Source organism: Periplaneta americana, chromosome 9 (assembly GCF_040183065.1).
Source record: "Periplaneta americana isolate PAMFEO1 chromosome 9, P.americana_PAMFEO1_priV1, whole genome shotgun sequence".
Classification (NCBI taxonomy): Eukaryota; Metazoa; Arthropoda; class Insecta; order Blattodea; family Blattidae; genus Periplaneta; species Periplaneta americana.
The window spans coordinates 79145097-79169740 of record NC_091125.1 but is presented as its reverse complement, the minus strand read 5'-3'; the positions used below and the strand labels follow the sequence as shown (position 1 = coordinate 79169740).

The following is a 24644-nucleotide window of genomic DNA, read 5'->3' as shown; positions in this document are numbered from 1 at the left end:
CAGAGTGAGAGTCCAAGTTTCACAGCCATACAGAAGAACCGGTAATATAACTGTTTTATAAATTCTAACTTTCAGATTTTTCGACAGCAGACTGGATGATAAGAGCTTCTCAACCGAATAATAACACGCATTTCCCATATTTATTCTGCGTTTAATTTCCTCCCGAGTGTCATTTATATTTGTTACTGTTGCTCCAAGATATTTGAATTTTTCCACCTCTTCGAAGGATAAATCTCCAATTTTTATATTTCCATTTCGTACAATATTCTGGTCACGAGACATAATCATATACTTTGTCTTTTCGGGATTTACTTCCAAACCGATCACTCTACTTGCTTCAAGTAAAATTTCCGTGTTTTCCCTAATCGTTTGTGTATTTTCTCCTAACATATTCACGTCATCCGCATAGACAAGAAGCTGATGTAACCCGTTCAATTCCAAACCCTGCCTGTTATCCTGAACTTTCCTAATGGCATATTCTAGAGCGAAGTTAAAAAGTAAAGGTGATAGTGCATCTCCCTGCTTTAGCCCGCAGTGAATTGGAAAAGCATCAGATAGAAACTGACCTATACGGACTCTGCTGTATGTTTCACTGAGACACATTTTAATTAATCGAACTAGTTTCTTGGGAATACCAAATTCAATAAGAATATCATATAATACTTCCCTCTTAACCGAGTCATAAGCCTTTTTGAAATCTATGAATAACTGATGTACTGTACCCTTATACTCCCATTTTTTCTCCATTATCTGTCGAATACAAAAAATCTGATCAATAGTCGATCTATTACGCCGAAAACCACACTGATGATCCCCAATAATTTGATCTACGTATGGAGTTAATCTTCTCAAAAGAATATTGGACAAAATTTTGTACGACGTCAACAAAAGTGATATTCCTCGAAAGTTACCACAGTTGGTTTTGTCCCCCTTCTTAAAAATAGGTACAATTATGGACTCCTTCCATTGTTCTGGTACAATTTCCTTTTCCCAAATAGCAAGTACAAGTTTATAAATTTCGCTATATAATGCACTCCCACCCTCTTGTATTAATTCTGCTGGAATTTGATCGATATTGAGAAGTGAATAAACAAGAAAAATGAACAAACACCGGTAAACAAAATAAAGAGAGAGAGAGAAAGTAAGGAAAAGAAAGAAAGAAAAATAAAAGGAGAAAGAAACAAAGAAAAAGAGAAAGAATGAATGAATTTAAATAATTAATTAATTAATTGGTATTCATATTAACATGCTAAGGTGTAAAATAAAATATCCCACACTACCTGAATAACTACAACAGATATTAATTCTTCAAGTAATTATATACATATCGTTTTCAATAAACTCACCCACAACTGTGTAAATTGTTGTTTGAAGGAATCCCATGTCATTGATTCCCTGAGGTTGTTGCTCATTAATGTAAGCAGCATCATGGTCCATAAATGCTGTGAAAAGAAATATAAAGAACATATATTTTAATGTAAAAAAATAAAGCAGACAAGCAATACAGTCTCATTTTTATGAGTGACCTTCAATAATTAAGTTTCCAAAATCTGGTACATTTGACAAATTTGTTTACAGTTCCGATTTTTACACAAAGAGTTAATTTCATCCTTACCCCACAGATTTTAATTATTGTTTGTCTAGTCTGAATTTTTGTGCGTATGCAACAGAATTTTAAACAAAGAGCAAGCAAGATAAAGCCCTGCCTCATTACTCGAGATTACATAGTGACCATTGGTGTGCTGTTAAAGATGTGGTCTAGTGAAGAGGTAAAGCAGTTAACTGCCACAAGGAGGTGCGCTATTTATCAGCTCGAAGAGATGAATGGAAATGTTGTGATGTCAGTTCAGATCATTCAGAAATGGCGCCAAACTTTTGCTGAAGGACATACCAACATGTGTAATGAATAGAGCCAGGATGTTTGGCAAGATGCCTTTTTTACTGGGTGGAAGTAAATAATTATTTTCATACATATGTGATTTGGGGTAAATCAAAGTGATAGGGCCAATTTTTATTTTGCCTTTTTAAATCGTTTCTTACTAATTCAATAATAAATGCCTTTTTTTTGTCATTTTAAAGCAATATTTCTTGTTTATTTGCAATTTTCTAATTAATTGTAATATAATGTGTATGAAATTTAAATATATGAAACAATGACTCAATTTACTCTGATGCAACGATTGATGCCATAGGATCTCATGTGTTAAAATCATCCTTAGCTATAATTAGTAATCATTTGTACCCAACAAACTTTTATTGTAAATGATTTCCTGTGTTTTCATATCATTTATCTTAATGTTTTCTTTTTCCTTTCAAATTGTCACACAATTGGCTTTCATGATTATTCTTTATGAATTGATTAGTAGACTGATCTATTCGAACCCTTATTTAGGGCGGCTTTTTTAGTAAAAAATTATTATTAGTAAATAAAAGTAATTTATTTCGGTGCTTAATCTGTTAATAATCGTGCTTTAATACTATTGGTGTAATATGAATAATGATCAACAATCCACAGTTACAAATAAAATGTCATGTCTTTACGATACCAACAACCAGCTTTATAATTTTAAACATCATGCCTGTTCTCATAGAAGTTGTCACATAGCATTTTCAATTGTTTGCTTTCATATTTTTCAAATCTTACTGTTATAATTTTGTGCTACACATGTTTATTATTGTAGAAGAAAGAAATTTGAGTGAGTCAGTTATTATTGGTTGACAGAAGGTATAAGATCGGTTAGCTAGAATATCTAAATTCAGTAAATCATTGAAAAGTAAACTTCATGCTTACGTTAATGAATTTGGTTTCCATGTGTTTTCAACCGATCAAACAATTTTGTTATGTATGGTTTGTGAAAAGACAGTTAATCACGAAAAAAAGTATTTTACAAGTCAACATGTGTCAACTACGAAGTAAAAATGTGAGTTATGTTGATTTAATTTAAATTTATTGCTAAAATATATTATGCCTTTTTAAAATTTATAATGACTTTTTCAAAATTTATTGTGTCTTTCTTTATGTTTCTATTGCCTTTTTTGCCTGCCTATTTTAACTGTTATAAATGCCTGAACATCCAGGCTCTAGTAATGAATTTCAAGTCAGTCATCCTGCTACCTCCAATAAAGAAAGTCAAAATGGAATGAGTGAATGAAGTCGTCAAAGAAGATAGATGGATTACAGTGGCCTATTGGCTCTGCTTACTCACTCATTGTAAGAACTGGGACTGCTGGAAAGTTTCATTACATATGTGTTTTTAAAAAAGATTTTGAAGGAGAAAGAAAAAAGCATAGTCACTTTTAATTCCATTGACATTCAAAGCTACTTTCCATATAATGTAATCATTTATCATGTAATGATTGAAATTATACCGAAAGTAGCTTTGAAAATCAAGGGACTTAAGAGTGACAATGCTTTTTCCATTCTCCTGCAAAATATTTTAAAAAACACATACAGTGAAACCTGTCTAAAGCGGCCATCTTAAGTTACCTTGTAAAATGGCCATTTTATCAGGTGGCCGCTTGATTAAGGTTGCGGTATTTTATGAATCAGCATGAAAGTACTGAATTTCATTGACTTTTTAGTACTGTGCGCGTACAACTATCGTGCATATTAATGTCAGCCTTTTCCATTCTTGCAATTAGCATTTCAAAACTCGCTTGCGGTACCTCAGTTTAAATGACTGGATAATACCTTGATCAAGGGGCTGGAGGTGTGATGTCGTATTTGGGGGAAGAAACACCAATTTCACGGATCACATTGCGATTTTGTCATTTAATTTTGGAATTGAAATCGCATAGCTAATTCTCAAACAATGATGATGTCATCCAAGCTTTAATGTTGGCAATCCACTTCACCCCCAGTAAGCACATGTCAACATTTTTCAAACATCTCGGTTTCAATGATTTCCCTATCATTAAGAGTGTTTCTTTTTCTCCTGCAGCATTACAACAAAAGAGCAGGGTTATTCTGTCTTTTTCCAAATTCCCACTCCCTTTACACTCTTGTTTCTTAAAACTTTAAGTTTTGTTAGGGAGGGCCCTGAAAAAGAAACCTGTTTCGTCAACATTGTAAATGTCTCTGAGTTCATATTCCCCAAGAATTGAAGGCAGTCTATTTTTTTCCATTCTTCAATAACATTGGTTGCAATGTCACCTCCTTTACCAGACACAGAACGAAATGCAATGCTATGCCGTTTTCTAAAGCACTCTAACCACCCATTACTAGCAGCAAAATTTCTTACATTGAGTTCTTTAGCAATATCAAGACCTTTCCCTTGAATCATAGGCCCACTTACTGCAATTTCTTCATCTTCGCACACTTGAACCATTCGTAAACGAAATCATTCACATAACTAAACACAGATTCTCACTTCTTTTTTTGGCCACCATGCATATTTTCCTCCCATTCTTTTAATATTTCATCTTAATTACACCGTGTATTTTTGTCCTTCCACATTTAAATATATCTGCAATTTTTCTCGCAGATGTTCCCTTCTCACTTTCTTCAATCATTTTTCGTCTCACCTCTAACCACTATCTAGATTTATTGTTAGACGTGATTTCTCTCTCAAACTAACGCCACAGTTCCTCTGAATCAACTGAATGAAACTAAGACAAATTCGTAAAAGCTGGTCTAAATAGAAAAAGATGGAAAGAGGAGAAAAAAAAATTTTAAAAAATCGAATGGTTAACTACTGACCTAAAACATACCGTGACATTTTCGATAGAAAACGTCCGTTTTTCAATACTTTAAAAACGAGTAAGAATTTATAGCTGTGCAGGGTCAGAGTGGAAAGTGACTAAAGAGTCATAAAACAGTAACCAACTAACCCCAAGATATGGAGGGTGTCTGTTGTACACTTAGCTACTCGTGATATTGCTCTCTGTCCTCTAACCATCGACAAAATAGGTCAGACAGTATCCGTGAAAAAATTTTTTGTTGGACAGTGACTGTTATAGTCAGGTCCCAATCCAAACAGACCCCGGCCGCTGGCCGAAGCATGAGGTGGCCGCTAAATAAAGAGAGAATTTGTATTGATCTTATGGCAAATCCAATTCGTTCCAGAGAAAATTGGCCTTTTGGCCAGGTGGCCATTTAAACGAAGTGACCGCAAAGGCAGGTTTCACTGTAGTGGATTTTGGAGGTCCAGTGACGATATTCTGATACCTACATTAACTACTTACGTTTCGATAACTGGTTGCAACACTGAGGCAGCACTCTCACTGTGCAGTTTACATCATGGTAGGAGTTACAACACCAGTCTATTGGAATGCAACGATGATCTTCACAATGAAGCTTGCTCTCACAAGGATTCGGCCCTGATAACAAAATTCAAAATGAGGTATGAACAAATAACTAAAATCCATTATTACATATTTACTACAGGATAGTCTCAAACATCTGCAAAATTTGGGAAATACTACAAAAAATTGAATGTACTTTGTACAATGAAAATGCTCCGTCAAGCAAAGAATGCTCATTTTACTACGAATATCTTTATCTAAGAAAGGAAACAAATGAATTAGCTAAACTACTGGCATAAAACAGCAGTTGAGATTAACGTAGTAAGATTATGTTTTATCTCAAAAATTAAGATACCTTTAGTACTAATCGGAGCATTCATAATTTTAATACAAGGTACAAATTAGAACTCCATCTACCCTTTGTTAGTTTCAGCTGTTATAAAAAGGAGTTCACCATTCATGCATTACAGTCTTCAATGCACCGTCTAATTACATTAAGGCCAAGAGGAAAAGTTTCGACCAGAATTAACAAACATTTCTCCATATTCATACCATGTACTCAACAAATTAACTATTTATCTTAGCAAATTAAATTAATCTAAACTATGTACTAATACTGGTCAACAAAATTAAATCTTATCTGTTAAAAAAATTCTGGGAATTGAAAAACAAATCAAAACAAAAAATTGCCAAAACTGCCTCAATAATGGGCTATTGGTATATCTGACAAAGGGTGGGTGAATGACAAAATTTATGATTACCTACAAACGTTCAAATATATCTCTTCCATGGCTATTATCCGAGAAAATTCCTCTGCCAGTTATGCTACTTTTCAACGGACATAGAATAATAAAGCATGAAAACAGATTCAGACATTAAAAACTCCTACTAGCATCACTCAAAATCTCCAAATGGTTTCCCTTCTTTAAAGAAAGAGCACTAATTTCCCTGAACTATTCCCAGATGTAAGCAGGTTTCATTTCACTGTCGGGAATTCAGTTTTAGTTGCCGGCCCAGATGGCTCAAGCGGTAGGGTACGGAATGTCTCTATCACTTGGTCCAAAGGGTTGTGGGTTCAAGTCCCGCCTTGGGCATGGGTGTTGTGTACATACTAGTTTAAGAAAGTGGAGAATAGAAAAACAGAAAAAAGATTAAAAAAAAGTATGTTTCTCTGGCAGAATTTATTTAGGTCCTATTCTTCTTTCAATGGGGCTTTTCCAGGAATATTTATATATTAATGAATAATGTTAAATATCCTGTTGAATTCCATTATGTTCAATTCATTTCTGACAGGAATTAAGTAGCTATCTTTCATGGGAATCTCAGATTATTTGAATATTGGTTCCTCTATATCTAGTTTAAATTACTGAACTGATGCCATGATTATCAATTTCATATTAGCCAATAGGAAACAGCCACTGACGCAGTTAGAGTTGCAACAAGTTCATCATTTCGTGATCTATAGCTATACACGGACGTGGATTCGAATCCCACTTGAATTAATTACCTAGTTGGGCTTTTACAAAGTTTTACCCACCTATAAGGCGAATGTCAGGTAATCTCATGGTGAATTTTGGGCCTGACGTCGCCAAAATACCTTCTATCATCAAAAAAAGGATTTTTCATTTCTGTAAATTATTAGATTAGTATCAAATACAGGGTTCTTTCCCCTATGTGAAACTTGTACACTAAATGACAAATAACTGACGAAAATATTACATGACCATGTTTTAAAAAATTAACTTTTTAAGTTTACAGTTCACCACCAACATGAAACCCTATATTTAGGCCTACTTCTTCCCATAAACAATCTCCATCCTCATGTCATTACACAAAAGAGATTTCTGACAATCCCTGATGTAGACGAAGCTCCAACCATTTGTAGAGAACAACATTTAAGTAGAGTCTGCTATATTTCATTCTACAAATTACAGTTTTGGGTGTTATACATATACATTGTAACTATAATTTTTAAAAATTGTCGTATCTCTTGTTGTACTATTCTCATTCCAATTACACTACTAACATACTGACTTTTTCTTTCTGGCTCTCTGCCTTCTGGAAGTTATATTCCGCAATTTTAAGAACCACTGTTTCTTTATACTTCAGTTTCAACTTATAATATAAGTTAACTTTTTTTTTTTTTTGTTAGTGGATGGTAAGAAACATTAATACGAGCATTATGATGAAAATGAGCACAAACCAGAGATTTCTAAGGAATGTAATTTATGACAATTAAGAGTTCGAAGACTGAAATAAAGCTGTACAGGCTATTTAAGATGCAAACTAAAGCATACGAAATAATACACTGAGAGGTTTAAAAAAGTATCAACAAGGCCGATAATCTCCTTTCATACAGTTCAAAATGTATCATTTTTAATTTACAAAATGACAGGAAAACAACCATGGGAAAAATGTTACTGGTAATTTTATTAATTAAAAAACCAAAAGCTAAAATTTACAATACAGGTATGCATTTATTAAAATCTACGCAGCTAAACCACACCTGATTCCAATGAAACTACATAAGTAAATGAAATTTAGTAATAGGGAGAAAGAAGGAAAACAGTCCAAGAAAAGAATTTTAGTCAAGAGACCATTGACTGGTTTAAAATACAACTAATATATGCAATGGAAGGGGAAAGGAACTGGTCACAATACCCCATTAAGCTTATGTCCTGGCTTAGTTGCCTCACGAGTGATGCCTTATTGAGGTTCCAAGCAGTCTTCAGATTGCTGACTAAACATACATATCAATGGATATACAGAAGAAGAAATTAAAGGAATGCTCACACCATTATAATGAATGAAAAGTCTACTGAAAACAGCGTGATATATGCCTAGATCTCCAATATAATGTAGAAGCATCAGCTATGCAAGGGAAAAAAAGGACTGGATTAAATACGTTCTAAGCCAAATTTAAAATTCTTAAATGAAGTAAGAAGAAGAAGAAAAGAGGCAGAGCACAGCACGTGAAGGAAGATGGAAACAAGGGATGACAGAGAACTTACGAAAAAGTTTCGTCTGGAGGTGACACTAACAGTGGTAAAGTTCTCATTTTTATTTTTAATGTAGTAATTTCTGCTACAATGCAGATAACATTCTCCAATTCCAAGAATATTTTTCACAATGACAATGTACCTACCACACTCTTCTTCAGATTCATCCTCGCCACCTTTGCAGTCACGATAACCATCACACAAGTATCGCTTCATAATACAGATACCAGTAAGGCATTGATATGATTGTGGTCCACATGGTTTTTCTGAAACATAGTATTTCATAAGTGTCAATGCTATTTAAAGTTCATTTTAATACAATTTTCTATAATTCACTAATCATTATATTATTTAGTCTTTAAATATATTCCGAAAAGCTATTAATATTCTCATGCCTTACAAAAAAACCATTACTACACCTGTAGAACAGCATGACCAAAGCACGTGTCGTGATTACATTGTGTAATCACAGACATTCAAGCGGGTACGAGGAGTTTCCTGTACATTGCTGTGTTTTTCATTCACGTATTGAAGGCAAGCAGTGGTGGTATCATGTCACTCTACAAACTCTGTCTTTACAAGTAGTAAGAGGTGGTTTTATAAAGAATGAGAAGGAGAACTTCTTTGTTGTTCTGTCGGACAAAATGTAATATGTTTACTTTGCTCAATGGTTCAATTAGAAGTATATACAGAAACATTAATTGTCACGCTGAATAATGTATTATTATTATTATTATTATTATTATTATTATTATTATTATTATTATTATTACTGACCACTAAGTACATGTTCCTATAGTTCGTCTGTACTTGCATGAATATTGATATTTTTAGATCTTCTCCCTAGAAGGATAAAATTATTAGATTTTATCTCAATTTTAATCTTAATCTTTAGATGAGGGTAACTATTATTATTCATTTAGTAGTAATATTGTAGAAAAACTGATTCAATATTATGTGCCAACGAACTGTTAAACGCCAGGAATTGACATGTCTTAAATCATAGCCAGGAAGAGAAAGATAACATAAATAAATGTAAGGAAGTCAGCTACCTAATGGGGTTTGAAATATCTCGTACTCTAAAGCCTTTTAATAGGACACACTTTCTCAAAAGTGTAATGATTAAAATAGCTTCAATAACTTGTCCATAAGAAGTTTTTAATTTTGAAAAACTACGAATTTCTCGACCAAGTATCGAGAGAAGAATTTAGAAAATTCCTGATTATATTCAAGAGGAAGTTAAAAAAAGAAGCAAGAAAAATCGTATATTATTCACTGGCTCTCGATGATAGCAGTGACATTACTGATACAGCAAAGTTTGAGATTTTTATCCGCGGGATTGATCAAGATGTTAGTGCAGGAACCACCACTGGTTATAGTTTTTATGCCAACTACCTTTCCTCCGTCTCCTTAATTCATAGGATGTCTGTCGCATGTAATCACTGCAGTTCGAGTTTTGGTCACCGCTGCTGTAGAATGAACAGACAGATACTTAGGCTAAAAAGGTTACCAAAATTTTACAAAAGTAAAGTAGGCCCACAACATTGTCGTATCATTCTGCAAAATTAATAATAAATAAAAATATTCAAAAGAACTAGCTGAAAATTTTAAAGCTGAAAGTACAAATTAATCATAGTCAATTCTTCTAAATAAATCTGTAATACCAGAATCATCTAGATATGATTCTGTAGCTATGTTTCGGCTAATAACTGGTCATGACTGTTTGACAGCACATTTATACAGAATTTCCATTTTTAAATCACCAAATTGTGTTCTGTGTAATCAGTGATGGACATGGATCACCGTAACAAGTGCTCAAATCTGAGGTCATCCCATATTGATTCAATACCAAAATTATACTGGAAGTGAGAAGACAAATGGAGACCATCCAAGAGCCTGTGCAATAGAGACTACTACTAGTACTATAATATTATATTCCATGATTATTAATTAGGAGGAATAATTATATGATTTAAATTTACTGCGAATAATAATTAATTTCAATGATTCCTTCTGGAGGCATCTGAAAAAAGAGGTGATATCCTAGCAATCAGAAGCTTTTATTGTGTGCTTTGGTTTAGACTGTGCTAACTTCAAGACTGCAGTGTAGGGATTATACATTTTTCTTATATCCAAAACTAAAGCGATGATTTATGAAGGATTTCGGAAGGAACAATCTAATAATCTACCATGGGTTGATTTATTAATGGTAATTACTTTTGTAAAAGAGAAAGATTACTTCATGTCAGCTGATATTCGAGGAACCAATGCCAGAAGGAAAGTACTGGTATGGGCACTTCATAAACCAGTAGAGCTGGGTTTTTTATGACCTAAAATTCTCCAAAATATGCAGTATAAAATATGCACTTATGACCTAAAAATTCCAGAAATATGCACTGTAACATACAAAATATTACCTAACAATATTATAATTACGTAATAATTTCAATTTTAAAATAAATTAGTAAATCAGTTTATGACAAAGAACTATTTATTTAAGAATAAAATTCAGATGAGAAGCAAGCTAAAGTATGGAATTTGACATTGTAGTAAGATTTTTATTTTATTAAAATTATCAGTAGTTGGCGTATGCTATGATTTTTTTGCATGCTTCTTTTAGTTCAGTTTATGAGTCCTGAGTTGCAATGTATAATGAATACCTTCTGCAAATTTTAAAATAAAAAAGATTTCCTGTTGTTAGCCAACAAAGCCTTGTACTTCGAAAAACTTCTTTCTACTTCAGCTGACACAAGAGGAGCATATTTAAAATGGGCAATATCATTTGAATCTAATTCTGAGTCATTAAGAGAAAAATTTTCACCTGACAAAATCATTGAAATGGAACACAATGTATGATACCGTTTATTTTTTTCTAACACCTTTTCCATTTATAGACGAAGTAAAGTTTTGTACAATTATTATTGTATATACTGGATGTTGCAAAATCATCTGTACCAACATTTATGGGAGATAGAGAAAATCATTACAAACATGTTTTTGTTGGTGAGTGTATGTCAGCTGCCATCATCTTCTAGTATCAGGGCCATTTAAAGGGATGTGGTCAGGCAGTACAAAAACAAAAACAACAATGAACGGAAGTAATTGTGATCAAGTTTATTTTACAGAAGATGCTCAAATTTGTGACCGTCACTAACACTGCTTGCATGAAAGCATTCATTTCAACAGCCACAGCAATTCTTACGACGAAATCCTCATCTGAATCAATGGGAGTCTCATGCACGAGATTCTTCATCTGTCCCCAGAAGAAGAAATTGATACATAAGTCAGGTGATTTCAGTGGCCAGACAACATGTCCACCCCAGCCTACAAATTCTCGAAAGTGTTGTGCAGATTAGTCCTCACAACCTTGCTGAAGTGTTGCAATGTCCCATAATGTTCGAATATAGTACATCACTCTTTCTGTGAAAGCAGTCTAGTGTCCAAAGGTAACATCAACAGGCATACACTCACTAACAACAAATGTTTGTCTTAGTGTCCCCTACCTCTGATAATAATTTGTGTAGATAGTTTTGCAATAACCTATATATAGCACTATGGTATCTTCAAGGAAAAAAGTGGGAAAGGAAAAAATTTAACAGGAAATCTCATAAACTTGTTTGTAATTTTTGTAAATACAGTATTTCGAAGAAAAATTAAAACACGTGTTTCTTGTTCCTGAGGTATAAATGGCAGATTAACTAATAGCTGTTCACTGTACAGAAATGGCACTCTGAATAAAATCACAAGTCAAAATGCTCACAAAATCTTATTAACACATCAGCAGTTTATGTTCTTTTCATATTCAACATTTGTGCCACCATGGTGTTCTAGTAGCTAGAGCACTTGACATAATCCTGTGGACCTGGGTTTGATTCCTAGTGTACTCCTAATTTATAACTTGTGTTGGGCAAGCTTGTGGTTCAGATAACACAAGGGTTTTCTCCAATAGCTCTGGTTCCCTTGTGGCATCCCAACAAATCTCCATCGTCATCTCATCTCATCGCCGGTGTAGCATAGACCAGCTTCCTATAGTGCATCCTGGGCAACGACTATCACTAAATTGGTCTATACAATTGGCTTCATATGGATGAATGACGAACAGTCAAGTAACCGCAATTAGTAAAAAAAAAAAAAAAAATTCAACATATGTTTACTATGTACAAAAACTACCATACCTGCAAATTTTCAAACCACTGCACTGTTGGAAAAAGCTATTTTAGCTCTTATTGTAAACAAATTACAACTTACTCTACCTACAAGATTTGGCAACATATAGTATTTTTTTGGTCTGGGATTAACTTTGATGAACACCATTCTGGATGCCAGTTCATCTATTATAAATGTAAATTTCATAATACGTACTGTTCTTCACAACCACCAACACCACTTGCTGGAGCTGCGTCTGTTCTTCATCATCATTTTTTGCTTGACATTTGTAGTCCCCACTGTCACTTTCTTGTAAGTTCTGTACTACAATATTCAATGAATTGTAGCTCTCGTTCTGATGAATTCGATTCATACTGAAATATGGATTAATTAATTATCAGTCAAAAATCATTACACATCTACAGTTTGTTACCACTTCCTAGTGCTTCTAGATATGTAGACTATGACCTTTCTCGAATTATGTGAGGCACACCAAGTTGAATTTCATTTCTGAGGTCCAGACATCTGTAAGATGGAATCCATTACACCTATAGTGTCCAGAGTTAAGAAAATACCATTGGGCATATAGGCATGTTCTTAGCACACATCTCCCCTCTTTGCAATATAACTAATATCAGTTACCTACATACTTCCTAATGTATATAATATAACAGAAGTAAATCTATTCTAGTTTATCAGTTATTTGAAATACAACAAACTAATATTTATTTCTATTTGGCAAAGTGATTCATATTAGAATTTGCAGATTATAAAATTATACACAGAATAACAAAAATACATACAGATTATATAATATATATAATATGAATACATGGATTCAGAAGAAATGTTCTGTAATAACATAAATTTCCTATAATACGTAAAATAAAATATATAATTATAAGAAGTATAAAGAGTTTATGTTTAAAGCAATGCTAAGTTAGAGTATTTAGATTTACTTCTGTTAATTTATACGGTATAACTTTAGAAAATATGTGAATATTAACTTATTTTAGTTATATTATAAAGAAGAGTGATGTCCTCTAATAAGACACCTTTATATCCAATGATATTTTCGGAACTCTGAATGCTCTATAATGACAGATAGGATGAATGATGAAGATTGCTGGTGTAGATTGGGACAAATCCATGCATATTCAAGCCAGCCATATAGTGTCATTGTTTACCTTCAAGTTGAATTTTGAAGTGGGTGATGAACAGGCCCGTATTTATGCATGGACTAGATACATGACGTGGGCCCAAGGTCGCAAATTTGTAGGGGTGGCAGAATTTTGAGAAAAGAGAAAATAAAGCTGAAAAATAAATTTTCGATATTTTCCAACTTCGCAGATGCCTGTTTCACACAGCATAATAATGTTGTTACATGCTACTTTTTTTTTACAGTTTTATTGCTAAATGTTTTAAGATTTGCGTAGGTTTGTAGGTGGGGAGCACAAAACTTTTTCGGGTCTATGGGCTTAGCACTATCTAAATACGGGGCTGATGATGAATGACAGGTATATTTTACTTGGATCTTTCTCATTAGAGATAAAGTTTTATTACATGTGATAAATCTATTGGCCTCCCAGTTATACAGTTTTTCCAAACAAAGTCATTCTAAGAATTTTTAATAGCATTAAAAATCTACTGTTCTTAATCACATTTAAAACCACAAACCTTGGATACAATTGTAAGACTGGTGACCACTACACCACAAACAGGATGAAGAAGACTATGAACAGCCAAGTTATATTTTAATGTAGGTAGATGATAAATTTCAACTTGAGCCCTCACATCCTGGGACAGGACTCTTTACTGTATCGTAAATTATAAAAGAGGACACATGCCTTCACTTCCATAGCAAGCTATCTTAAGGAGTATCAACTATCTGTAAGGCTTGTATGGATATTTTGTCAACACAATTGAATTTTTACAGATTCACAGATTCCTTCACATATTGTAAATCTAAACATGGGCTACCCACCTTCACTTTCGTTTTCAAGAAAGCCATATTAAGAATATTATCGCCTTTAAAAATCAAACACGCTTTGTCAGGTTAAACTCACAAACATCAGCACAGACACCACTTGACCAGTGGTTCCCAAACTGTGGTATGTGGTTCCTCCCCTTGTATGTGATTCAAAAGGTATCTGCAGAACCAAGATGTGTGTTTTAACGGTACTTTAATTAAACTTAACTTTAATATGTTCACTGATTGTTCTCACCTTATTGGAATATTTTTTTGACAAATTTAACTTTTTAAATTCTATAAATTCCAGTGTTCACTATAGGCTACAGAATAAGATTGGAGCAATTAAACCTTGGTTTCAACAAGTTCATAAAGAGAGAATTCATTTCCCATTTCCAGTGACTTTCTAGCAATAAATATGAATGATCTCTCATCCGATATCATTGAAATACAGATCATCATCTTGATTCATTGACATTAAAATTGATGGAATATTTTTCCTCCAGTAATGAAATAAACAACTGGACGAAAAACTCCTTTCTGATGACATAAAATGTTTTGATCATCAAAGAAGCAGAGAAGCTGTTGGAATTATCTTTTGATTCGAGCTTAAAAATTGTGTTTCCTGCATTGAATCTGTTGTAATTTTGTTAGTATGCATGATCCATGTATCCCAATGTCTTCCTAACTGCAATACAACACAATGCCATTTACATCAACATGCTTGTGTGAGTGCATTTTCTGCTCTAGTGTTCTTGAAGAAGAAATATAATAAATCTAAACTTAAACAAGACTTGTGACTTGAGTATTTACATCTGAACCTGATTTTGCAAAACTGACAATGCAAGATAATATTAAACATCTCATTAACAACCTTATGGTAAATCTGAAAATCTGGCTTCATTTTTCACAGCAAAGACGTGATGAGGTATAATGTAAAATAACTTTGTAAATATTGTATGTATTTCCAGATTATATTCAGGTTCTACAATTAAATTTAATATTGCTATCAATCTATTACGAATGTTTAATTTATTACATTATGCAAACATGTAATGAGTAAAACATGTTTACCAGCCTAAATTATAGGCAGTCTGCCAATATAAGAATGGACTTTAAGTGGTCCCTGACCCACAAAAGGTTGGGAAACTCTGCACTAGATCAACATGAAAAGAAATTTCATCAACTGTAAAAATCAATCACTCCCAGCCAGGCTTGAACACGTAATCCTCATCATCTGATGGCAAACACGTTAACTACTTGACCACCAAGAACTAACTTCATTTATCTACTGTAATTGAATTAAAAGTACTCCACATCAAAGATATTCAGATAAAAATGTTAATATTTCAACACAAAGGTGTTGCAGGAAAGTACAATTCGGAACAGAAAATCATTAAGGTACAAGAATTCATAAAGATAATAATAAATAGGTCCTCGATGTTCCTTGATGTACATAACGCAAAGTGTGATACCATGCTTCAATCAAACAAAACCATCAACAGCTGAGTTAGTGTTGGTATCAAGATGACGTCATGTACAGTCTGTCCAAGGTTCATGGATTTTTATGAATCGTTACAGATAAATGATGCAAGATATATCCTCTCTATCAATTTTCATGACACTTGTAGCCCATATCTCATACAAAACCAACGACTAATGAGTTAGACTACAGTTGGCAAATGATTGGTTCATTTTATTAAATATTATTAATAATGTGAGGGTGAAGAAAGAATAATGCTGAAACTAATCAGGAGAAGAAAAAAAACTGACTGAGCCACTGGCTAAGAAGAAACTTCGTAATGAAGGATGAACAGGAAGGAAAGGTGAACGAGAGAAAAGTCAGGGCAGAAGAAGACACCAGATGATAGACAACATTAAGATAAATGGTTCATATGCGGAGACTAAGAGGAAGGCGGCAAATAGGAAATATTGGAGAATGCTGGATTTGCAATGAAAGATCTGCCTTTAGGCAAAACAGTACGAATGAATGAATGAATGAATGAATGAATGAATGAATGAATGAATGAATAGTTCTAGTGTAGTATAGTATAACAAAAAAGAGATAAAACTGCAAGATTGTCAGCAGTCAGCCTCTTTTTTTAGGAGTCAGCACATTTTACCCATACATGCAATGAGAAATCCATTTGAGTTAAGATAAAGATATAGGGTGCTATTCATAGATATTTTGCTAGCCCACACTACGAGCGTGCTAAACTAGCCCTGGCTATCGACTGATTACTTGTACAGGATTCATATTATATCATATCGCTAACAATGGTATATGAATACAAAAACCGTTAGTTCGCTGATCATCCACCGGAAGCCCACGCTAAGAATGTCTATGAATATGGCCCATACTTACTAAAATATATTAAATAATATTAAATATCTGATGTAATACAAACACTCTCTCAGAGATGCTCTGTGCTTTTCACTGAAGCAATATACTGGAGTTCTCAACCTTTTGAAGATTGTCAGCACCATCCACATGAATACTAAGTAAGCGAGCACCATGAAATCGAATAAGTTTAATAAGCCTATATGAATAAATAAACAAAATGAATGAATGAATGAATAAGTGGGTGGGTGGGTATATAAGCAGATAAACTTTGAAAACATTCACAAGAGTAACGATGTCCTTGAACTTGCATATTACTCAGAATTTCAGTGATGTCCAACAAAAGTCACTTGTACGTACATGTAACAATACTGCAGATATGAATTAGTTAATCGTGATCATGCTTTGTTCTTAGGTAATTCATAGTGAGAAAGTTTTTTCTCATGGGTGGATCGTCCCATATATAGCCAGACATTTGAGAGAAACACTCTGCAGTTTTTGGAATCTTTTTTGTATCTTCTATTCTCCAGTGACTATGAATTTCTTTTTTTTACAACAAATATTTCAGCACTTAGGAGAACTGGAGTTCAATCAAGTTCCGTACAAGCAACCATGAATAATCTTGATTTTTCTGATTAATTCCACACTGAATTGAAAGGGGTTATACATCATGAAATACGAGAAGGCCTACCAGGTCTCAAAAATAGTGTAATGGATGGATAGGAACACTATTTGTTCCGGCTCATATACAACAAAGTTTGAAATGAAAAAAGACCTTAGAAGCATTCATGCTCGCATTTTTTTATTCACATGATGAGAGCAACAAATATCATTAAAAGAGCACCATGGTGCTAGCAAGCACCAGGTTGAGAACGCCTACTGTAGGGCCTACACCATTATAAGATAATTGATATGTTATAATAAACTCCTTTAAAGTACTAGACCTTTTAAACTCTAACAAAAATGACACAAAATTTGAATTAAACAATATACAGTATACATTACTTACTTACAAATGGCTTTTAAGGAACCTGGAGGTTCATTGCCACCCTCACATAAGACTGCCATCAGTCTCTATCCTGGGCAAGATTAATCCAGTCCCTGCTATCATATTCCAACACTTCCTCAAATCTATTTTAATATTATCCTCCCATCTACGTCTCGGCCTCCTCAAAGGTCTTCTTCCCTCAGGTCTCCCAACTAACAGTCAATACGCATTTCTGGATTCACCCATATGTGCTATATGCCCTGTCCATCTCAAACGTCAGGGTTTAATGTTTCTAATCATGTTAGGTAAAGGATACAATGCGTGCAGTTCTGCATTATGCAACTTCCTTCATTCTCCTGTAACTTCAACACCCTTAGGCTCAAATATTTTCCTGAGCACCTTATTCTCTAACACCCTTGGTTTTCAAAGTGAGAGACCAAGTTTAATAACCGGTAGGCCTATAATTGTTTTATAATTCTAACTTTCAACTTTTTTAAAAGCAGATCAGATGACAAAAGCTTCTCAACCGAATAACAGCAAGCATTTCCCACATTTATTCTGCCTTTAATTTCCTCCTGAGTGTCATTTATATTTGTTACTGTTGTTCCTAGATATGTGAATTTTTTCGCTTCTTCAATTTTCATTTTGTACTATGTTCTGGTCACGAGACTTAATCATATACTTTGTCTTTTCGAGATTTACTTCCAAACCTATCTCTTTACTTGCTTGAAGTAAAATTCCCGTGTTTTCCCAAAATTTGTGGATTTTCTATATATGTATATATATATATATATACACACAGTATATCAGTTATATACTCTGGTGCCTCCTCGCCTCCTCTAGACCCAAGGTTGTGGGTTCAATACTTTTCAGAACGTAAAAATCTGGAGAACATGTTTTGAAAGACAGAGAAGAAAGACTCTGCTCTTGTGTAGAACAGCACTCTGTCCACTACCACATTTTTAGAAAACATCAGCTATTCCCTCTGTATAAGAAGCACATTATGACCATCTTGTACTTCTAGAAGCATGTAGGCTCCTATTTCCTGCTTCTGTTGTGTTTATTTAATTTGTGTATATAATATAATAGTGTATTCAACTTCTCTTTCTCATGCTTAAGCATGCCTCCTTGAGCTGATTTTTTGTAATCAGTCTGTAACGAGGCAACCTCCCGCTTTGGGTGGGCTTAAAGTAAGGGTATTTTTAAATAAAGACAAACATCTTACAGCAAACTGTATTTATTTTATCCCAATTCCTGTGTAAATGTTACATGCAATCTTAGAAATTTCCTCAAATTTCCAAGACATAAAAATGAAAGATGTCAGTGTAACAAAACATTACACCAAATCATTTCATTTTTTCTAATAATGTAGGTAGAATACATATGTTGCACGTCAAAAAATTTAACCAAAAATTTTATATGATCTGAGCACGTCTGAAAATATTTCCTCTTTTACATTATCTTTTTATCAGTACCTTAATAACATGGTATAAACTTCAAGATATATTCGAGGTTCTCTGACATTTGCCTTATAGTAGCGTAAAACATCACATAAAACACCAACCAGGTAGGCCTATTTAGTTCGAATCCCATAACTAACCACTACACCAGCCCTTTTTAACCAATGTGCCGCAGTACACGCTGAAAATAATTTGCCAATGTGCCGGGAGAAAATGAAAATAATAAAGATTGTCATAGCAAAATTGGATAAATAAATGTGGAAACAGTAAAAAAAATGAGCCCACAAGAGTCATCTTTCACTGAAAGCGGCACAAGTCAACATTCAGTAAACACAGTGTAGGTGTGCTATCGGCAGAGAAGAGAATGACTGTGCAGCTAGAATTCCCACGGCAGCAAAGTTAGAATATCGTAACAACCTTCAATTTAATTTAAGGGAGGGAACACTACGACCCACCACTGTGACCTCATTACATCTATTGCGTTGGCCCTCAAGCTGGGTGCAGTCCCAAACCTATACCAGCTGACTACACTAAAGTTCGATGCATACCAGGTTCCTAGCAGGTAATCCCACTTGGTCTAGGCCAGCCCCCTTCACATGTCACCAGCCGGAATTTGGGGAATTCTATGGAATGATGAGGAATGTTGATGGAATGATGTAGATGTCTAATATGGGGAAATGGGAGAACCCCAAGTAAAAGCCCAACTGCGACCTCTTTTGCCACAAGTGTCACTACGAACCAACCTTAAAAAAATATCGTATTATCACAGTCTACTATATAGAGTCGCGAAGCTTGAGGTGTTTTTTTGCAAATCTCGTGATAAAGCGCTCCAAGCAGTTAGCAACTAGAAACAATAGACTGTCCATGGTCGACTTTGGACTGTGTCGTATTTCTATCGAGTGCTAGCTCGTTGCGTATTTCACATTGATGCTTGTGAAATGTTCGTTATTGGTTATAATGAAAATGTTAATGGCTAAAATATAATAATTGGAATAATAATATGGGACAAGGAGGAGACGTTTGTAGTGCTATAAATTGTAGCAACAGTAAGAGAAAGAGGCCAGAGTTATCCTTTTTCCGATTTCCGAAAGATTCAGAAAGGTTCCTGGGTTTCCACAAGAATGCTGTGCAGAAACAAAACTGTTAATTTGAAGTTCTTTGTGGCTGTTAGAATACATTATATCCTTAAATTTCACACTGAAATGTTTCAGTCTAACCGAAAGGACATTAGATACCGGTCAAAGTTCTGTCACTTAGGCTGCTATATTTCCAGAGAAATAAAGGTTAGGTCTACTTTTTTTTTTCAGAGGATATATTTTTAATTGTAGCTATTAATTTTGTTATTATTTTTATGTGTTATTTTACTAAAGACGTAGAAAAATTAAGTTTGTTTTAATGAACTTTACTGATCACGTTTTATTTTCAATTCTGGTGGGATTATTATTGCTTAGGCCTAAATTTTTCTTCAAAGGATATGTTTTTAATTATAGCTGTTAATTTTGTTGTTATTTTTATTTGTTGCTTTAACTAGAGACGTAGAAAAAGTCTGTTACAATACAATGTATTGGTCACGTTTTATTTCCAATTCTGGTGTGATTATTATTGCTTAACATCATCCCACTTTGTTAACTAAGTAAGCCTACACTACAAGTACCGGTACACGTAAGTTACTCCATTAATTCATATTTCCATTATTATTGTTGTAAAGAGAAATGCAAATTAATATTTATTGGTTTCATAGTTAATTATCGCTATAATCTTGAATGAATGAAGCTATTATAGTAAATTTCAGTTCGTTTTGCACAAACAAAAATTATATTAACTTATTTCTTGCAGGTATCTTCGAGTTTATGGTGGAATTTAATATACTTCATTAAAATAATAAATTAACTTTATGCATTTAATATTTCAATAATGGAAGGAAGGTGTTAATTTTTCCAAAAGAACACGACAACGAAAGTGTAACATATTTTGTCGGCTGCTAGGAGAGAGATCTGCGATGATGAGGCGATAGTAGCGATCCTAGTGGTGGGCAACTACCCCTGTTTGCATTTTTACTACATATTGAGCTTCGCAACTGTATATAGTAGACTGTGGTATTATTCTACTGAACGTTATGAAAAAAATTCTTACTACTTAGGAACCACGGACTTAGATTAGGCCTATATGAGTGTGCTGTGGGATTTTAAATTACAACTTTAGTGTGTCACATGTTGAAAAAGGGTGAGAAACGCTGCACAAGACCATGCTAGTGGCCTTTTACACTCGTCATTCCTATCATTATTCAATTTCACTCACAATTTCTATAAACATGGATCTATCTTCATTACTACTAGTGCTAGCAGTAAAGTCAAATGTGAAGTAGTCTTTTTCTTTCAGGTCATAGTTCGCAGCCATTATTCCATTAGTTTAATAAGCATATTCCATAACATCATCATCATCATCATAATCATCATCTATGGCTTTTAAGGAATCCGGAAGTTCACTGCTGCCCTCACATATAAAAACATAAATATGAATACCATCTTTCATCCTCCAGTAGCTTATCAGAAAAGTCACAGGCAATTCCCAACATTTTAAAAGAGCTAAAGGCAAGTTCTTTTAAAAATATTTCTAACAAGTCTTCAATAAACAATTTGTCGACAGAATGAGAGCTTATTAAAAACAGCAGTGTCATAAATTTCGATCCTGACAGAGAACTTTCACAACAAGTTGATTTGAGCTTGTCACTGTATACTTTGTGTGTGTGATTTTCTAGTCGAATACTGTAAGTACCGTCATTCTTTATTTACTTATTTACTTACTTACTTACAAATGGCTTTTAAGGAACCCGGAGGTTCATTGCCACTCTCACATAAGCCCGCCATTGGTTCCTATCCTGTGTAAGATTAATCCAGTCTCTATCATCATATTCCACCTCCCTCAAATCCATTTTAATATTATCCTCCCACCTGCGTCTCGGCCTCCCCAAAAATCTTTTCCCCTCCAGTCTCCCAACTAACACTCAGAATTTGCCCATACATGCTATACGCCCTGCCCATCTCAAACGTCTGAATTTAAAGTTCCTAATTATGTCAGGTGAAGAATACAATGTGTGTAGTTCTGCGTTGTGTAACTTTCTCCATTCTCCTGTAACTTCATCCCTCTTAGCCCCAATATTTGCTAAGTACTTTATTCTCAAACACTCTTAATCTCTGTTCCTCTCTCAAAGTGAGAGTCCAAGTCTCACAACCATACAGAACAACCGGTAATAGAACTGTTTTATAAATTCTAACTTTAAGATTTTTTGACAGCAGGCTATACGACAAAAGCTTCAGAACCGAATAATAACAGGCATTTTCCATAAATTCTGCATTTAATTTCCTCCCAAGTGTCATTTATATTTGTTACTGTTGCTCCAAGATATTTGAATTTTTCCACCTCTTCGAAGGATAAATCTCCAATGTTTATGTTTCCATTTCGTTCAATATTCTGGTCACGAGACATAATCATATACCTTATTCCTTTGCTGTGGTCGTGCCAGAGAATCAGTCCCATTCCGAGCTTATTGTATGGATTCGTAACAAGTTGTTTTTTTACTGTGATGAGTTGTTAGCCCTTTGTGCAACCCCCAAGCTGGAGGACCACCCCTTATTGGCTGTCCACGACTGCTTATTCAATATATTCCCAGCTACCCTCCATATCTGGAGGTCATCTCCTCCATCCGCAACCTGAGGACGCGCCATACCGTGGTGATAGGGACCCACAATACATGGATCGTCATTCTTTACCAATTTTAAATTACAGATCTGTAATGTTACTCATATAAGAAAGTTTTTTTTTAATAATAAATTTACATTGCATTTCACAAGATTATATCTTAAGGACTTAAGTTTGAGAAATGCTATTCTGGTTCAACTGGAATGGACCTCACTTTTAGCCTAACTTCTTCAGTTCTTACTGCTTTCTAAAAAAATAACAGGCATACAGAATGTTGTTAAAGAGGAAGGAAGAAATACAGATTAATATACAACTGTAGCTGTTACACGTAGGCCTATAAAAGCTTATTAATATTGTAAATAAGTGAAAGAAAACAATCATTACCGCAGCAGAATTGGTGAATGTTACTTATGTCCCGCCCACTACAGGAGACATAGGCTAGTTTTACACTAATCCTAAACATCTTAACGGGATAATAAAAGCCTAAACTAACCTAACCTAAGTGCGTCGGTGGCTATTCCAAAATCGGCGGAAGTCGCTCAACGCTCGTTTAACTAATATTCGTTCAGTGGGCGGGGAATACTCTACATTGACCGAAAGGACTAATATTTTGCGTATATGCGATTATAATTAAAACAGCGCAAAGTAATCTTCAAACAAACTCTAAATAAATTACGGTGGACCTAAATTACAAGTAATGCATTGGTATTACGAGTGAAATTATGCACAAATTAATAAACATACCTGTTTTGAGGATTGTATGGAGTTTGTATTGTTAATTTAAATCTTGGTATTGAAATATTATTTGCCGACGTCACTTTACAGGTTAGGTTCAGCGTATCCCCTTTCTTCAATGTAATGGTCTTGCCTATTGAGAACTTTGAAGCAGAAAATTCCAATTCATAGTTTTGTGCATTTTGCTGTTCTGAGCCTGTAAATTTAAATACTGAATATATTATACATATAACACTTATATCTGTACAGTGCATTAGCCTACAGACTTGAGGTTAGATATTTTAATGTACACATCCATTGCTTGTCATACTAACTACATTTACGAAGATAATATTTCATATGTAATTATTGCGAAATGTAATAAAATACAAACTAATACGTACAAAGAAAGCGTGACACTAATGTGCTAGTAAACAACAACACAAAAATAAACACGGCCATATTTAATTTACTCAAGGCTCTCAGCGCCTTCTTATTCAAGACGGTCATTGGCGCGTCATTGGCATTAAATGCTCGTTCAAATATTACATTTACATTTCGCAAGGCCTTCTAAATTTTATTCCATTACCCATCAAGAACACATCAAAATTTATTTTTATTAAATTAAATTAAATTAAATTATGGTTTATTTAACGACGCTCGTAATTGCAGAAGTTATATCCTATATCAGCGTCGCCAATGAGCCGGAATTTTGTCCCGCAGGAGTTCTTTTACATGCCAGTAAATCTACTGACAAGAGTCTGTCGCATTTAAACACACTTAAATATACCATCGACCTGGACCGGGATCGAACCCGCAACTTCGACATAGAAGGCCAGCGTTATACCAGCTACGCTACCGAGGCCGACTTTATTTCTATTCCCAAGCAAAATGTATTGTTCCGTATATCGAAATATTTATTCATTTGTACAATATTTTTATAATGAAACAAAGTACTTTATATATATATATATATATATATATAAACCAGGTAGCCCGGGTTCGATTCCCGGTCGAGATAAGTTACATGGTTGAGGTTTTTTCCGGGATTTTCCCTCAACCCAGTATGAGCAAATGTTGGGTA

General features: G+C 34.2%; 1 protein-coding gene across 1 annotated transcript in view; it reads right to left on the bottom strand.

Moving 5' to 3' along the window:
- LOC138706132 (uncharacterized) overlaps positions 1-24033 on the bottom strand; it is a 52079-nt gene extending 28046 nt beyond the window's left edge. Inside the window, exons 1-6 of the mRNA XM_069835120.1 lie at positions 23965-24033; positions 23591-23777; positions 12606-12763; positions 8390-8509; positions 5185-5319; positions 1347-1442 (exon numbers count right to left, since the gene is read on the bottom strand). Coding sequence (XP_069691221.1) covers positions 1347-1442; positions 5185-5319; positions 8390-8509; positions 12606-12763; positions 23591-23777; positions 23965-24022 — 754 coding nt within the window. The 5' untranslated portion in view covers positions 24023-24033. The remainder of the gene's footprint in view (positions 1-1346; positions 1443-5184; positions 5320-8389; positions 8510-12605; positions 12764-23590; positions 23778-23964) is intronic.
- Between the last annotated feature and the right edge of the window lie 611 nt (positions 24034-24644).